The 18,913-nt window shown below is 40.2% G+C and overlaps 2 protein-coding genes across 8 annotated transcripts in view; one reads left to right on the top strand and one right to left on the bottom strand.

Annotated features, from left to right (window-relative positions):
• Positions 1-18,913, bottom strand: part of LOC307157797 (uncharacterized protein) — a 66,729-nt gene that overhangs the window by 45,946 nt on the left and 1,870 nt on the right. The window contains exons 1-2 of one of the 2 annotated variants that reach the window (XM_079869750.1): positions 17,933-18,017; positions 13,419-13,496 (exon numbers count right to left, since the gene is read on the bottom strand). In XM_079869750.1, coding sequence (XP_079725876.1) covers positions 13,419-13,496; positions 17,933-17,954 — 100 coding nt within the window. In that variant the 5' untranslated portion in view covers positions 17,955-18,017. Of the gene's footprint in view, positions 1-13,418; positions 13,497-17,932; positions 18,018-18,913 lie in introns of those variants that run through there. The other variant, XR_013821076.1, reaches the window with a different exon arrangement.
• lmo3 (LIM domain only 3) overlaps positions 12,361-18,913 on the top strand; it is a 42,343-nt gene continuing 35,790 nt past the window's right edge. Inside the window, exon 1 of one of the 6 annotated variants that reach the window (XM_079869747.1) lies at positions 12,361-13,304. In XM_079869747.1, the coding sequence (XP_079725873.1) occupies positions 13,280-13,304 (25 nt within the window). In that variant the 5' untranslated portion in view covers positions 12,361-13,279. Of the gene's footprint in view, positions 13,305-15,794; positions 16,215-16,886; positions 17,369-18,913 lie in introns of those variants that run through there. The other 5 variants (XM_079869749.1, XM_079869746.1, XM_079869748.1 and 2 more) reach the window with 5 other exon arrangements.

Raw genomic sequence — 18,913 nt, 5'->3', positions numbered from 1 at the left:
GGATGGATGGATGGAACGAGACAGACACACAGATGGATCGATGAAACGTTAGACAGACACGAGGATGGATGGATGATGGATGGATGGATGGATGGATGGAACGAGACAGACACACAGATGGATCAATGAAACGTTAGACAGACACGAGGATGGATGGATGATGGATGGATGGATGGAACGATAGACAGACACACAGATGGATAGATGGATTTGGGCAGAAGGATAGACATGTTCTGACGGATAGACAGATGGATGGATGGATGGATGGATGGATGGATGGATGGATGGATGGATGGAACGATAGACAGACACACAGATGAATGGATGATGGAATGATGGATGATGGATGAAATGATAGACAGACACACAGACAGATGGATGAATGGAACGATAGACAGACACACAGACAGATGGATGAATGGAACGATAGACAGACACACAGATGGATCAATAGAATGATAGACAGACACACGGATGGATGGATAATGAATGGATGGAATGATAGACAGACACACGGATGGATGGATAATGAATGGATGGAATGATAGACAGACACACAGATGCATGGATGGATGGATGGATGGAATTATAGACGGACGGACGGACGGATAGACACACTGATGGATGGATGGAATGATAGACATAGATAGATAGATAGATAGATAGATAGATAGATAGATAGATAGATAGATAGATAGATGGATGAACTGATGAAAAGATAGAGAAAGAATAAGAAGTAACAATTAAAAAAAATCTGGTTTATATGATGTTCACTATTCAATAAGTGAGAAAACAGAATAAATCCATGTGTCGCTATATTCTATCTTGTTCAAGTGCATCCACTGAAAGCAAAACTAATGGAATTCTGTGTGGTGGGCTGTCTGCCGTTTTCTGATCACTAGAAGATTGCACTATTGACCAAATGTCAGGCGCAGAGAGATGCAATGATTGAATAAAAGAGTATACATAATCGAAGGCGAGAACTCTGCCAGGGCCGCCTTCTGTTGCCTCTCTAACTACACCCTGGGAAATTCTCAAAAATCATTACCCCTCCCATCACCACAAACACACATGCTTGCAGCCACACACGCTGCTGTCATCCCACCTCTGCTCTCTTGTGATGCTCTCTTGAAATGCTATTTGTTTTTCTCATTAAAAGCAAATTTTATATATGTCTCTCTCGTGCACGTCACATTTCTCATTCCAATGCATTTTGGCCCTGTTGCCAACAAACTGCTGCTTGGTATCTGTCTGAGGACACGTTGTGAAATATTTTGGGCCCAAATTAATGTGCTATTACTACAGGAGGACTGAGATGAAGATGACAGAGAGCCTCAGGATATTTAGATCAGAACCAGATTGGTTACCGGAAGGAAAAGTGGGTGTTGACCCCTGGAGACCAATACACCACCCCAAAAAACATAACTCACCTAAGAGGGAGGAGGAGGCAGCTAACAGATTAAATTCTGATTAGGGAGAAGAAGCCCAGAGGAATTTATTGGTCACTTGAGAGGCTGAGTGATGTTCTACCAGTCTGACATCTGCTTGAACATGCTAATGACACTGTTGCATTTATAAATGCAACACAAATGTGGCAAATGAAAAATGCATTCCCTCACAAGAAAGATTTTTTCCCCCTAGTTCTGTTCTAAAGTGATCCAAATCTGTCAGAGGTGTAATAAATTACATCCTCTCAGGAAAGGAATGGATTTTTTAAGGTTTTACCTTATGTTCTGTATTTTATATCTATCCTGTAAAAGTACATTTGCAAACAAAAACTTGTTAAAGGGGTAGTTCACTTAAAGGAATAGTTTACTTAAAAATGAAAATTCTGTCATCATTTATTCGCCCTAAAGTTGTTTCAAACTTCTTGAATTTCTTTCTTCTGCTGAACACAAAAGAAGATATTTTGAAGAAAGTCGGTAACCAAACAGTTTATGGGCCCCAATGACTTCCATTGTATTTTTTTTTTCCTACTATGGAAGTCAGTGGGGTCCATCAACTGTCTGATTACCGACATTCTTCAAAATACCTTCTTTTGTTCTCAGCAGAAGAAAGAAACTCATACAGGTTTGAAACAACTTGAGGGCGAGTAAATGATGACAGAATTTTCATTTTTAAGTGAACTATTCCTTTAATGAACATTTTGTCATTATTTACTCAGCCTCATGTCATTCCACACTCAAAAGACTTTCTTTCTAAAGCAATGAATAGTAATTTCAAAATGGACACAAAATCCTAAAAAATATATTTCTTAGACTAAAATGTAACCATTTCATCATTCACTGATAACTCCAGAGGCCTGTTAAATAGCCAGACCATTGAATTCAAGAACCGGATGAGTCTGATTTGTGAATAAATTATTCAGATCAAAGAACAATTTGTTCAAGAATCGTCATTGTTACATTAAATTACTTATATCATATAAATATAAATATTACATTAATTTATGTAAATTAAATTATAAATGAAAAATGAAATATATAATTATATACATTTTCCATATATATATATATTCAGTGTTAATTAATGTCAATTAAATAACAAATTAAAAAACAAATACAACCTATTTGATACATTTATGGTGCTTTGGTATCCTTTTTAAAGCTTGGAAGCTCCACACCAGTTCTTTGTAAGTGTATGGAAAAATGTATTTGTACTTTTTTTTTTAATTTAAGACAGAGCGACAAGTGAACGATGAAAGAATTTGCATCTCTTTGAATGTGATCGCAGAACTTTCACCTGTGCTCTCATAGACACAGTTCTAGTCCACCCCTCCCCCTCCAACCACTTGTGCATGCAATTACACCTAAATGCACTAAAACGATTGACTGAACCATGTGAAGGGCATTTACTTTTTGTGAAGCGTGACATAATCGGAGAGGTTTAGATTTCTTTTTATCAGGAGGCCCAGGTAATGATGAAGGCCTGGGATCCTTTCAGAATTCTCATTTACAGCTAGGAGAGGAAGGTCCCATCTGTTCTGTGGCAAGGCCCCTTCCAGCAATCTTTGATATCACTGAATGCTATTAGCTGAGGAAGAGGCTGGGCTAATGGACCTTTAAGAGCTCATTTATTTGAAGCAATTATTTTGAGGCGACCCCTTTTTGGAGTTGAGCATTGCCCTCACAAACAGGAAGATTATGCCGTGTTTGGAGGAGAATGCATTTGACTGAAGGACACAAGGAAGTGGAGGAGAAGGATGGAACTCATTTCATGGAAACAGACTGGAGACCCACAAACAAGCACTCGATGTACCCTGATGTCAACTCAGTTTTCAGTATTCAGAAGCACAGGTTTGAATCACTCAGTTTTTAACAGAACATTGCAATAGCTAAAAAGAAAAACAATCTTGAAAAGGAGGGAACTGAGTCAGCAGCATTGCCTTTACAGTGGGCCAGGCCTTCACATCAAAATGGAGATTGAAGAACTCAAAGACGCCTATCATATGTCTTCTACTGTACAAAGGCATTAATACGTTGGATGTCCCAAGTCTATGGCCAGTTCTGACTCCAGTTATGTTTACACACCAGAGGGGAAACTCTTGCAATGGATACATTTTAAATATCTTTCAGATTTTAGATTATATTGTTTATAACATTGTATTAAGGAGCTAAAAATATCAAATAAAAAAGCCCCTCTGCAGGGGGCAATTCTAGGGCAAATGCTCCATTCATGAGAACATTTTTTTTCTGAAGTATATACAATACACACTATGCCATCCATTTTGTGTAAAATATATTGATATAAATTCTTAATATAAACAATTGCGGTTGATAACCACCAAAAATAGCTGTGAACAATGCACAAGATAAAAATACATAAAAATGCATAATTCTATACATTATACTGTACAGCTCTCTACTGTTAACCATTACACAAGATTTTGCTGTAATCACTGTGCCAAGTTTTGGAGTTGGAGTATTTTCTTGGAATTTTTTCAGGGTTGATTGATTATTTATTTGTTTATTTATTTAAACATATTTCATTTTAGCTACACATTCAACAGCACTATCCTCTGAGGATGAATACAGAGATCTGTCAGTTAAGGTCACTACAGTGTCTGCAGAAGTACCAAACCCATAAGGCCTAGCAGAAAGAAAGTAATAATATGAAAATAAATCAAATTAGATTGAAAAAAAAAAAATGTTTTCAATGTAAAACATGTTTTGAATATTTACAAATAGATTTTTTTACAAAAATGTGAGGGACTATGATTCGAGGAGTGAAACAAAAGCTCATTTGGCATGTTGTGAGTTCCAGGAGCTTTTCCTTTTTACAACACATTCAGAATCTCAACAGATCGACACTCGACTTTTAAAACATTGCCAGAAAGAACACTTAGTCCCTAGCTGATCATAAACGTCTCTTTCTCCCTCCCTCATGACCGCATTTGAGAATATCACTCATTCTGCAAGATATGAAAGAACCAAAAACTGAAAGAACATTGCAGTGCCTTCAATACATGACATTCCCAAAGTAAGAAGATCAATCAGATCTTTTATGATTATGCCACTTTCATTGAATGTTTCAATCTACCAAATATAGACAACCTCTGCTCTAACCTCACCCACAAGAACCGCGAGTTTGTGATATACTTTTGTACTCCTTTGAAATAGGTACATCCGTTTCTTGGCAGCCTTATTTTTTTTTTTAACCTTAGCTGTATTCTGAGATCAGACAATGAGCAAGTGATGCAATATCGTGGCCTGGCGGACTCAGTAATGTAGTCAATGGTATAAGTCCTACTGCAATTTAAAACTGCTTATCCGAGCTGAATCCAGATGGGAAATCACTCCCAAACAGTTTTCTCTTATAAGCACTCGTCAGGGCTTAGCCAGGGTGGTGTTCATCTCCGCACAGAGGATGCGCAAATCGCTTTAGTAAAAAAAAAAAAAATGCAAGGCCTCATGAGCCATTTGATGAGACGCAGGCTCATAGGCCTCTGTCTCCTGCCTTCAATTTGGTGGGCCCAATGCCTCAGCTCAGTTGCGCATCCACTTCCATTTTCAATATTGCTTCTCCTATCATGGCGAAAGAGTCTCAGCAAAGACAGACAGCCTCATATTGGAAAATAATGGGCCTTGAACTACCTGGGCTGTACAGTCTCACTAGACTAAACTACTGTTCTGTTTTTGGTGTTTCTTTCTGTACTGTTCTGTTTTTGGTGTTTCTTTCTGTTCATCTGCCATTAAAGTCTTTGCATTACTTGACAGAACCAAAGATACATTCACTCCACTTGTTTTTACATGTGATAATTCAGCACATTTGAAGAAGGTGCACCTTAGATTGGGATACTGTGAAGATGGCGTCAGAGCAATCTGAACTACAATGGGGCGCGATGCGAGAGGAGGGAGTTTGAAACGCCTTCCTGCGCCCTCCTGAGAACGGGATCCGGTCTGATCGACGCTGGAGGATTAGTAACTATTCCACCGGGTCCCCTGACATGCAAAGAGAGCGGCCAATTAAAACATGAAGGAGGGGACTCGCACGTTCCTACACAAAAACACGGAAATAAATGAAAAAAGGGAAAGAGCGAGAGACGTAGAGACAGGAGTGAGATGTAAAGATTCTCAGTTTGCTTGTACATCAACCCCGTTTTTGTCGCTGTGTACCATATGAATCAGGGAAAAAAGCCTCAATCCTGGGTGGCTTTGAACCACCAAAAGAAGCTTGAACTACACACCTAATTTGCAGCTTTATGCCAGAACATATTCCCATCAAGCTCACAGGGGTTGTGACATAAGAAACCAAATTCTAAAAAAGGGGGGAACGGGTGCGTCATGCGAGTCTGCCGGATGTTTATAATATCCTTTGCCTTCCGTACTAGGGTCTGCACAGGATAATGATGATAAGAGTCACCTTTTTTATCACTTTGGATCTGATGGTTCCTCACCTCCCGTGGGATTATGGAATACTGCGTTAGCACTTCTGCATACTGCATTCCAGGGAAGTACACATTCACACACATGACTTGACTCTGGACCTTCGGTGGATATTTGGCGCAGTTTAATGATGTCACGCGCTTGTGTAACAGCCATCGAGTGGATCGTAAAGAGTGACAGTTGCTCTAGCCACTGTGAAATGTGGCGATTAGCCATCTTAATTAGCTGTCGTCTCCAGCTCAAGCCCCCCTCTGCATGATGGAACGTTGTTCTCCAAGGATCGATCATAGCAAAGCGGAGACAATCGTCTTTAACTCCTTTATACTCCTCCAACTTACATATTAGAAAATAGGTTGCAAGCTTAGTCAAGGCTGTACGAGAGAGATTCGCCATAGTGGTCCAAAATAATAGTCAAATAATGACATATAAAAGCCACTTCAGCTGATTTTCCTTTCAATCTTACTCACATGGCCTTACCTTGACAACACTAAATAGCATGGAAATAAGTGTAATGCTTTGACTATCTCTCTCGTGTTTAAAGCCTATGAGTTTTGGAACTTTGGATTCGTAGTTCTTGCTGAAGTGAAGGTTAATGCTTCTCATTCAAACAACAGAAGTGTTGGTGCTTAGAATGCCACCTATTGATGTGCAGAAAATTAATTTCATGATAAGTATGTTTTGAAAAGCTCACCAAAGCTTCTGCACTATATTCCATCTCATTTCTGTAATGAGGCTATTATAAGGCCCGTCTGTGCACGCTTTAGTTCATCCCGCGGACCTCACCTTGTGTGTTTTTGAGTCAATTAGCAGTGGGGAAGAGAATGAGCTAGAGGCTAATGTCACTGAACAGAGAGGTGATGTCCTTCAATGTTTCGAATAAAGGGAGAGACTGTACAACGTCAAAGCAGATGGAGGATGGTATCGTCGTGTCATTGCCTCACGTGTGCTGATCAAGGTTTATCTCCCCCTCCTCCAATCGCAGGATTAATTATTTTAAGAAATGGCACAGCGCTGATCTCAGATCAATGTAAAAGGGCAACTTTTACGGTAGCAACACCATGTCATTACACTGACTGACGCGTGTGGGTGGGAAAATTGCAGCAAGAGCGCAGGAGAACATCAGTGACATCAATCATTGCTTCATCTTGCCAATTAGTGCTCCCAGATATACATGCAGATGAAAATCAGAGCCTCATCTAACTGGCTGACAGACTCTGAGATCAACCCCCCAGCCTCTAAAACAGCATCAGCAACACCAAAACTTCACAACGAGGTGTCTGGTTTTGTTCCTGGGCCTCTGGAGTCATTCTTCAGCAAGACAAAGTTGCTTGCATTTTTTTCCCCCTCATTTTATTTACAATCAAGACAAAGCATATGTGATTAAGACACTTTGTCAAAAAAGGGACAAACTGCACTGTAGCCTCTGTTTTGTGCTATTGTGGGCTTTGATACAACAACTAATTTTATTTGACAAGCTACCTATTGTCATGCATACATGAAGATTTTGACAGTTTACTGTCAGTAAACGAAAACAGTCATGGCAGTAACTGCTGTGTCACAATCACAAGGAAACAGAAGGTGAGGTTAAGCGCACTCAATAGTTAAAGTAAGCTTTTAGTTGTAGTAAGATTTAAAAAATTAAACATATATCGATCTACCCTCTCAATAGACATCGGATACATGAACTTTATACATGACAGATGGCTTGGTGCTAGTTGATATATTTTTTAAGAGATTGCAATTTTAAATGTAGGTCTGTGACAAAAAAGGACGCCCAGACAAAGTGGATTAATAGTTAGTTGTTGTCCACAAATGTTTAATGGATTTGACTGAGTAGGAGATGAAACAAATGTAGTTTTGTTCATTTTGCACTAGTGGTTGTGCTCAAAATGAAATATCTATATATATATTTATTTATGAGTTTTCAAAGATAAACCTTGGACTGCATAAAAAAACTGACCCTAACACATATACACCAATAACTGCACTTTTTCTGAATAGAATGAAAATATATTTATACTGCAACTCATGGCCACTCTTTGCTATAGTGTGAATATAAAAAGTCTTGTTAAAGACTGTTTTGTGTAGTACATAAACTAAAGGTTCCATCACAAGCAAGCCTCCATTTTACTGTCAACTGATGCTCAGCACTGCAATCAGGGATTGTCGGCAAGAGATTAAAAGATATTTTCCTCTTCAGGCGAAGTAAATTGGTTTTGGATTAAGGCTGATTGATTGCCGCAGAGGTATACAGCAGTCTGTTTGAAATGCGTAGTTCCAAACACACAAGTCATTTCAACCAAGCTACTCAAGGAAATCATGCTGGATAGAATCAATAGATATTATGTAGCAGGTACCAGTATTGCTCAAGGTTACCATTAAAGGCTTGTAGAAATATTATTCAATGGCTTTTAAAAATGTTTGTGTCGGCCTAACACTCAAAAGGCACTGACTGGTTTATTGAGTGTAAAGGCTCCATTGTGACGGAAGATTTAATTGGAAAGCATAAAAGTGACCTCCAAAACTCCAGAAGCTCAAGTGTCAAATTGTGGCTTCTATGTTACTTGGATTCTTATGAAATAACTAAAGCCCATTCTGTGCAAGGGCAGGCAACTGGTCTTTTTAACCCTTGTGTGGTGTTCATATTTTTGTTATTCAGCCAGTGTTCGTGGGTCTGGTGGACCCACTGCATGTTTGGGATTTTAATTCAATTTTATGTTAAAATACTCAACAGATGTTTACTTCATCCCAATTACAAGCAATATAAACTGCATATATGGTTAATATTTTCTCTTTACCTTTGTTAGACCACATTTAAGAATTGCAACCCTGTGCGGGAACGGCAGGGGTAGAAACAAAACTCACTCTTGCACTCACACTCTCTCACACTTTCACACGCACGCACACACTCACGCAACACACACACACTCACTCACTCTCTCTCTCTCTCTCTCTCTCTCTCTCTCTCTCTCTCTCTCTCTCTCTCACTCACTCACTATAACGGGGCCCTGACAGGAGGAGGACAGAGTAAAGGTACACAGGACCTACAATTTCCACACTTTTATTAGCCCCGGGTCCAGTGGACCCGAACATCCTGTGTGTAATATAAATGTGTGTGTGGGGTGTACAGTGTGTGGTCATTGAAAATGTGTTCAGATATATATTCTTCACAGAAAATGAGCCAAGGCCAATGAGTCTGAGTTTGAAGAAATAATTAATCGTATCATTTTTCTCTTGATAAAAAATGAAAACAGGTCCTACAAACCTGAACACCATACAAGGGTTAAAACATACACATACAAAGTTCAATTTAAAAATGAACAAACCCTAACAAATAACTTGCAGCAACTTGTAGCATAACGTGTAAAAAATGTAGCATACTTTGCTTAAAGGTGCAGTGTGTGATTTTTAGCTGCATCTAGTGGTGAGGTTGCGAATTGCAACCAACAAAAGTTACGGTGGCCAACAGGAAAAGATGTCGTCGTCTGAGACAGCAGAGAGTAGCCAGTTAAGCAATGAGGTTTCTTTACAAAGATACATTAAGAAATTAGGTTTACTTTATTATTCAGTAAAACGATATTACGAAAATTATTGTTACTTGTTCATCCTTGTGTCAGTGTTTTATTCGCTGACTGTAGCTAGCTTCCTTGCACGAAGAACAACATAGTAACGAAACGCGTTTGTCCGTTTAGGGCTACTGTAGAAACATTTCATGTCGGCGCATTTCAATGTAAGGGGACCCGCGGTGTATGTAGATAGAAATGGCTCATTCTAAGGTAAAAAACATAACGGTTCATTAAGTCTTTATACACCACTGAAAATAGGATCTCTATACATAGTTATGTATATGATATTGTATTTCTGTCAACAGATCCTCCTAAATATTACACAATGCACCTTTAACTGAAACAGTGCAATAATTTTTGTTTGATGCAAAAAATCCAATTGCTTTACAACTTTATATATAAAAACAAAGCACTTTATTAGCTGCAAATATTTTATGTATCTCAAAGCAATTATATATGGATTAATTAATTAATTTAAGGGTTTATTTTGTCTGAAAATGTATGCATCCACCCCCCCCCCATCAAAAATCAGTAAGGCAGGCACCTCAAAGTCCATAAAATCATCCTGAATGTGAAAGGTATAGTTGCACCTTAAAATGATCTGATCTCACTGCATACCTACTTCCAACCAGCCTTCAGGCAGTCCAGGAACACCCTCCTTCTGCAATGGAGTCATGTTGCAGTTGGATATTCTAGCTCTCAGACTGGCCTTAACAAATTAATTGCTGGTTGAATTAAGTAATCTCCATTGATTCCCACTGCGACAGTATCTCATGGTTTGGGTATTCTTTAACTTCAAAGGGGTCCTCTTAGGCCCATTACTAAAGGTGATTCTTCAGACTTTGCTAAGGAGTCTCTATTTTTCGCTTTAGTTGTCTCTCGGCCAAAAACTAAAATTGGTCTACAGGGCAGAGAAAGTGAGGTTGGGAGTACGAAAGTTGTCATTAAAAACTAGACATCCCTTGACCCTAGTTTGAGGGTCACCTATCTGAAGCAATTATTGGGTATCTCTTTAAGGAGAGGCTCTTGTGGTCATTAGTGAAAAGTCACATGTGTCCCTTTGTGTCCACTGGGAGCAGAGAACTCTAGGAAAGTATGTGGAATTAGATTGAGGGTAAATCTGTACCAGAGTCAGGGGGTGCTTACTAGATTGTGGAAGTATAGTGTGGGTAACTTAGCTTGGAAAAGATGATGAGATGTGCTGGATGAATATAAAGGTGCACGCTTTACAATCTCAATGGGGCAACAGCTAAGCCACTAAAAAGAAGGATATAAAACAACAAATGGCAAGGAGCCTGGACGTTAATACATGCTATATTACAACTGCAGGCAATGCATACTAAAAAACCCTGATTGGTTCCATCCGATCAAGATCATCTCTCTTTATATAACCAATTTTTAAACCCTGGGTAAAGCTAAGTTTTACTCTTGTAAATTTGAAATTTGGTTACCACCACTTTTAAGTCTGGGTTATGAAACCCTGCTTCTGATATACAGTCTGAAACAATGCGGTTTTAGAATGTAGAGGCCAGTTGTTTAGCAAAAAACAACCAATTATAACTGAACAGTGCTTGCTTTATTAAACATGCATGTGCTTTGTACTGTCACAGAAACTGAATTTTTCGTTGAATCTTGTTTCAGTTTGAAGTGGGGGAAATCAATATATCAACCAGTAACAGAAAACAGGATAATTGTAGAGAAGAGACATATAGAAGTCTACAGGAAAAACTGGACACTACATTTGGGAGTAAATAAGCCAAAATGATACACAAAAGGTCATGTGCTGTGTTAGTCTAATCAATGATACTGACTGGATTTTTTTTATTTGGATTCGGGTTGGCTGAACTTTTAACAAGTGAATTCTCCGCATTTACCAATATTAAGATGCTTGGTTTGAAAGTGAACTCTGAGTAAGTGGTGCTTCATGCATCGCTAGCCTATTGACAATGTACAATGGATCTACTTTGCCCTCAAAGTTTCACTAAAGTGACCACACTTTGAATGAATACTTCCTATAATCAAAGAATGTGCATAGCCTAATCATTCCAGCAATAAAATGCACATTGCTTATGCATTATATCGGCTCTTGAAACAGTTCAAGTTATGGAAGTAAATTTACAGACTGGACCTCTTTGAACATTAATCAAACACCTGTAAGGCATCAAAAGAAAACAAAAATCACGTATTATTGCCATGTTTGCGCTCTCGCAAAGCTCCGCTTCCAACGCGGTCATGTCAAGTTCACATCACGAACTGTACATGATGTAGAAAAATTTACACAGATGATTGGCACCAGGCGCACCCAGCCCTGCTTCCTCCTCTCTCTGTGTGACAAAACAGTCTCCTCTTTTAAGTGCGTAAGCATGACATTCTCATTTCCCTAAAGTGCTCTGTGCTTTAGCACGGCGGATAATTAAGCGGGTGGAGGGAGTGGCTCTGATTGGCATTATAAACGCTGCACCATCTCTGCTCACAGTTCACACCACCTGCCTCTCCCTTCTACACTCGCATTCACCATCAGTGGAATTATTAAAGATAAAAAGGCATTGTGCAAAAAAAGAGATCCTCCCCTGACAGATATTATCATTACAACCTTTTATCAAAAAGTGCAAACTTGTTTTTTATCCATCCGTCTCCCCCCTCCATATGCGTCTCAGGCTTCATCCTTCACTCTTTCCCTGGGTATTTCAGCAGGGAGAGAAAAGGAGAACCAGAGAGAGAGAGAGAGAGAGAGAGAGAGAGAGAGAGAGAGAGAGAGCAAAAAACGAGAGGGGAAAAAAGCTAGACTGAGCTCTGTCAATTGGAGTGAGTGCACTACTAAGTCTGGCTTCACTACAAAGGTTAGCAGATCTGACTGTCAATACTGTCAGAGGAATGGAGTCTTAGGGAGGGGAGGGAGCAAAGGAGGTGGAGACACGAAGGTTAGGTGGTGGGGGAGGCAGGAAGGTTTGCTTTGAGAGAAAGAGATACTTTGATATTTCGGAATGTTAGAAGGGTGAATGTGGAGAACTGGAGGTTGGGGATCTAATTACCGGGCCATAATTGGGGGCTAGGGAATAGGTTGCCGTCCTCTCAACTCGCTGCAGATCAATTATGTTAAGAGAACATCTGTAAGTAGAACTTAATGAGGTCCATTAGAGCAACATGCGCTGCCTTCCCTAACGGTGCTTGTCAGCTTCTTGGATGAGCTGGAGTGTGCTGCTAACTAGGGACCTGGTGAAGGTGCTTAAATAGGCGAGGAGACGTGCGGGCCGGCTCAGGTCTGTTTTGCTTTGCTGCCAGGGAGGGAACGAGACCACGAGCGAAGAAACAGCCGTCGTGGGGAGAAGGAGGGGAGTCTTTTTAGTGCGGGAGCGAGGAGGAGTTGCACTGAGGCGGGCTGCACGTTTTTAACCCGCTCGTCTGGAACTTGACAAGGGAACCGGCTATATTTGAACTACCATCTCGTCTTAATCGGCAACTTTTCCTCGGTACAGTATCTTTCAATCAGATTTTTTCCTCTTCAAAACATAGTCTGATCTGCAGCATCATTAAGCAGCTTGGAAGCTCTTTATTCGTGCAGTGTTTTAATTTGACCCTAAACCGGAACTAATTGGTGATGATCTTTTGTTCTAATTAAGGTTGTTAGGATAAAGGATCTGGGGATAATTTCCAACTACTTTGTTTTCTCTCCTCAATAAGGAAGCGAAGAGTTAGAGTAGGTTGCGTCTATTACATTGTGAGTGGCTGTGGTGGGTGCGCGAGAGCATTAGATTCTCTGTACGTTACTAGCAGCGGTTTAAAACTGGGATTAAGTTGAAGCTTCCGTGAAATGAATGGTCGCTGGAGATGCTCAAAGGAGGCTTAAACCAGGGTAAGAGTACCAGGAAATATATTTTTTTACTCCAATCCTCCCCGAGAAAGATTTTCCTCCCTTGTGAAGCCCTGTAATTAAACTCCCGCTTTCATTTCTACCACAAAAACGAACCTGCATTCCTCGTGCTCGGATGAAGTGGGGTGGTCGTCTGTCGGATATCCCTCTCTTTGCTGACGTTATATTGCAAGTCTGTGTGTGAAAGAGAGAGAGAAAGAGGGGAGAGTGAGGTGAAATAATAAGCTGCTCTTCATTTTAACGACGTCCGTTCGTCAAGACTGCGCGCGCTTCCCTCCACGCGGGCTGGACTGTTCCGCGCGAGCGTCACGTAACGTGACGGACGGCTGTGTTCACCTCGCGCGGCACAGTCTGATGATGGCACTCTCTAGCTCATCACCCCCAATAATTCAGATATCTTCGGTGAATAATTGACGTGATAATGCGTGAGATGAAGTGGTGGCGGGAGGGTAGAGTAAGAAGAAGGGGTTACAGCGTCCCCTACTCTCTCTCTCTCTCTCTCTCTCTCTCTCTCACTCTCTCTCTCTCTCTCTCTCTCTCTCTCTCACTCTCTCTCTCACTCTCACACACACACACACACACACACACACACTCGCTCCCTTTTACTCAGCTTAAACCGTCTCCCCCGCAAATTGCATGATTACCAAGATAGCCCGCTTTGAAATAATTCAATCCATGACAAAACCTAATTACTGGCAGGTAATACCCTGTCAGCTTTAATGCATCTCATCACTCATAATGGAAGCGAGGAGCATTTTATGACCCATCTCATTACTGCTGTATTTTAGGCAGAGAGTGATTGGCATGGGCCCACAATCTTACCACTACTCAGCTCTGTTACCATCAGTTCTCTGTCTCCACATTCTCAGTTTAGTCACTTCCAAACTGGGCTGACGATAAATGACTTCTTTTTGGCCATGACAGAAAATAAACTCTACAGTGAGAGTGTGATTATGTTTCCTTTTCTCTCTCTCTCTGCGTGTGTATGTGTGTGGGGAGGGAGGGTAGGTGGCACTGAAGGCCTGTGATTCATCCTACCTCGGTAACATGGGCATCAAGCAGTGCTAATTAGAGTGAACAGGTGTAACCAATGGGCGAGGAATAGCTTTAGAAACACAGGCTGAAAAAGCAACTGTGAAAAACAGCGAAATGTATTGCGTGCGCTCTCTCTCACCTACATACACAGCTAAAAATTTTGTCCAGATATTCATGGACTTTGATCTTGCAGGTGCACAGTGATCACATAGCATGAAAGTTCAATAAGGGAAAATGTTCATTGTTTGGCCTGGGGTAATACAGCTTGATTTGGGCCTATAAGTGGAGGCAGACAAACACTTAACACTTTCAGACAAGAGATCACACACAAAGTGCAAGATATCGTTAGGCTTATTCAAGTCATCAGATTTTTTTTTCTTTTCTTTTTTTTAACTAAAAAGGGTATTTTTAAATGTGTGATTAGTGATTAAATCTGTCGGAAAGCTGATATGACAAAGCTGGAAAGATTTTGGCTTAATGACAGAAAACTAAATAATGTGCGTAATGAGTACAAGTTTTATAAGGCACTACTTGGTGTGTCTGTGTTACACCAACAGTATTGTTTGTTTTTTATGAGACTTTGATGCTAAATGATATCCACCATGAATCAGAATAACACATTTATGGTTTGGTGCAAGTAAAGGTGTACTTACTGATGGGACTTTAAGGATAAATAGGAGAAAAAAGGGCACTGCTTTAGATTACATCAATTGTTTTTCAAAATCAATCAAGACAGCTCTGAATAAATATGGTCTGAACCAACATAGCCTATAAACAATTATGAAATTAATCACTTAAATATTGAATGAATTAGGTGTGTTGATTTCATATAAGACCAAAAATATCCCTGGATTTGAAAACTGACCTGCACCTGGCGTGCTCAGCGGGGTGCAAGTCCAATGTCATAATTGTAATATAGTCTACATTTTTCCTACACTTTCAAAATTAAATGTTCCTTGGTGGTTTACTGCATCTCTTTGTGATCAGTAAAATACATGTTTGTCATTATCAAGAACCATTTTTGTTTTAAAGGATTCTTGATTTATTTATATGATTTTTTTTTATTGAAAAGTTTTTTTAATTAAATTATAGGTTCTTCATGTCAGCAGCATACTGGCTTCTGGTTCCTTTAAAGCATCAGATGGTTTCCTAAAGAATCAGAATAAAAAGTAATTTGTGAAACTTAAGGTTCTTACATATAGTGTATTTGCCTGCATTTAGAGGCAGACAATTAGGCTACTAGTTAAACAGTTGCGCGTGCACAAAAAGCTGTCGTTAAAATGACAGACACGTCTATGCATACATTAATTTATGTGTTTTATGAATTAGACCGGTTCTGCTATAAAACACTAGCACTGCGAATTTGTTGCCGAGCTTCTAAAACAAAGAGAGAGAGAGAGCGTGTAAACGTGTAGAACAGAGCTCATAGCATGTTTGCGCGCGCGTCTCAGAGAGGTGAGCATTAAGTTTGTGTTAGCGAGCGCGCGCTCCGTTACTCCGGCTGTCTGTAATAACCGAATGACCTTTTCCTCCTCGTGTAATGTCTCACTGGTGAGGGATTGGGTTTGAAGATAATAAAGCTAGGCTTCACTATTGCTCGTTCCTCACTCACTGATGGGCAAGTTGTTGTGAGCTTTCTCAGAATACTCAATATATGACGGCTCGCGCGAGAACACCTGTAGCTTTTGGTGCGAACAACTACTCGTAGATGATCCATGTGGACCTCATTATTTACAACCTGAAGATCACTCTTATCCGCGGTGCAATGTCAGATTCGTGAACTTTTGCTCCGAGGAATATTGAGTTGGAGTCGGTGCTCTATCCTAAGTTAACCTTCTGCATAACTTGGTCAAGAAGGTGAGTGTGTTGTGCATTAATTGTCTTTTCCGAACGGACTTGTTCTCATTCTTTTGCTCCTACACATACACTGCGAAACTAATTGCCTAATCAGCCGAGGTTGCTTTAAGTGGTATTTGGTGTTTAATACAAAATGCAGTGTGTGCCTCACGTAGATGCATCGGATCATTTGCGCATGTGATTCAAATTATTTCAGATAAACTGATCCAGCAAAGTCGAAGTTAGGTGTGTTGTCATTTTTGCACATTGTAGAGCAATGGACAAAAAGAAATGATGTTTCTTTTACTACATTGCAACGCTTAACATACATCAAAGCTATCTGCAATTTATCAAATATAAATGACAAACAATAGATAGACAGTATTAACTCAATAAGACAGCACTGGATATATAGCATATACGTATAGGATGTGCATGAGCATTATAAGCATTTTAATGTAGGCTACGCACTTTATTTGCATTAAAGTTTGTAAATTAAAAATAACGACTAAGTCGGGGGGTTCAGTGCTCTTTTTAAAGCTTGAAAGCATTTGAAAAGGTGTTGGTAATGTAGTCAAGGCTGAATTCGTGTTTACAGTCTAAAAAAATATTGCATGCTTCTGAACAAATGTAGTTCGTAAATGCTGGACAAAATATGATTTCGTTTTAGCATAGGCAATGCGAGTTCCTGTTTGTTGTCCCTTGTTTACATTCAACTTCGTGCCTTTTACTGTACGCGCACTGAAATAGGCGAATAGCGAGAGGCACGATAGGATTATAAGATTACGGCGCGCGCGAAGGGGTAAAGCATATGCCTTTGTCATCCGCTGTCATTTGTTCGCCGCCACTTGCCTCGCCACGGCTGCTGGTCGATCTAATTTCATAGTCGAGCACTGTTGTGACAAACGGAGTCTTAACAGCGTGTGGCGCTGAGCGATAGCGGCTCGCTCTTTCTTTTTTTCTCCCCTCCCGTGTTTTGTTGATTGGTGTTTTCGACGTTTTCACTCTTTTCTGGCGAAGCGAGGTGGATTGTTACTTGTAACAAAAGCGAAGCACCCTCGCGCGCATACAGCTGCTCACTTCACGCGCATCTTTGGCTCGCGCCTCGTCTTGTTGCATGGTGTTTCTGGGAGCCGAAGCGGGTCAACCAATGCAGAAAAGGGAGAAAAGTTTCGGTAAGAGCTCTGTTTTGCATTATATCAACGTGAGTGTGATGTGTTTAAATGTGTGGCTGAGTAGTTGGGATGTTTCTATGCGTATTGCAGCAGTTTTGTCTAACCCCATACAGCTGCATTTTACCGAAGCCAGGCATTTTCGTCATTTTCCCCGTGTGTGAATTTTCGTGGTTTGCTTAAACAATTGTATAGCGTTAATATGGTGTGCCGTTTCGTATCATTGTGTCTAACACGTTAACGGTTTCATTTCGTCATTTTGCAAGCTGCAAATCTTATTGGCCTTTTCCGTGCACTACGCTGCCATGGCAACAGTAATTAAACTGATAAGAGGGTGAAATGTCAGCATCTCCGGCTCGCGCAGCTGTGATGTGAAATCAAATTGGTACTTTGCTCTCGGTGTTTGCCAAGTCTAGCCTGAAATTTCCCCTTCAGTATCTGCGAACAGTGAAGCGCACAAAGAGCATCGTATCACTATGCGAACGGGACATAATGAAAGCTCTGAGTGAGCGAGCAAAGACAAAAAAAGACACTCATGTCCCACACCTATAAGGGATGAGCATTTACCGATTTTAGTTGCGAAGTCCATTGCGCGTAACGATTCCGAATCCTTAACGGTTCCATTAATGATTCTTTGTGTAGCCTACTCTTGAGGAAGAAATATTTCGTAAGGAACTGCGATTCGTTTTGCATTTACTGCCCTTAGCAATCTATTGCCAAACCACGAGTTTCAGATTTCAGCAGACCGATATAACAAATAAAATACATTTATTTCAGTTCTTCCAAAAGATGGGTTTACACAGGCTACACTTTTCATAGACTTCTCAGAAGCGGCATGTGGTGACATTTCATTAAGTAGGCTATTGATTTTTGTTTTTGTTTTTATGAAATAGCCATAGCCTACCACAATAACTCATAATGCGTATCTGTAGCCTACATGACATTCAGTCAGTAAAAACAATGTTTTAAGTCTCACGAGCCTTACACATACCACAGTAACAGCTTGGTTCATTTCGAGTCGAACATGACGAAAGTAATAATTGCTGTTCAATCAAGCGTCAGGATCATTTCAGTAACAGCTCGTACTGATTCAAAAGTGTGTTAGAATCGCTAAAAGAACCGGCTCATAAGAGTCATTTAGGACTCGGACTACACTGGTTGCGCTGCATGATTTTGATTCACTAAAAAGAACCGACTCATAAGAGTCATTCGTTCCGGGTTGGGGCTATGCTGGTCGCCCTATAGACTAAATTTTTGAGTCACTAAAAAGAACCGACTCATAACAGACATTCGGCAAGGAATCGAACTACACTGGTCACGATGTATGATTCCAATTCACTAAAAAGAACCGGTCCATAAGAGTCATGCGTTCAGGAATCGGTTACGTTGGGGATAGAACATTAGTGCACTATCAAAGTAGTTTTGTTCACTGTTCTGCATCGGTGGAAAATTAATTTGGTTACTGCATTTTTTAAAATGGCTACCTAGGCCCAATTCCAGTGTGTTAGATGAATCTTTTGTTCACCGTTTGATATAGGAAAATCAATG

The sequence above is a fragment of the Squalius cephalus genome (genome assembly GCF_949319135.1).
Source record: "Squalius cephalus genome assembly, chromosome: 4".
Classification (NCBI taxonomy): domain Eukaryota; kingdom Metazoa; phylum Chordata; class Actinopteri; order Cypriniformes; family Leuciscidae; genus Squalius; species Squalius cephalus.
This window is presented reverse-complemented; position numbering and strand designations above follow the sequence as displayed.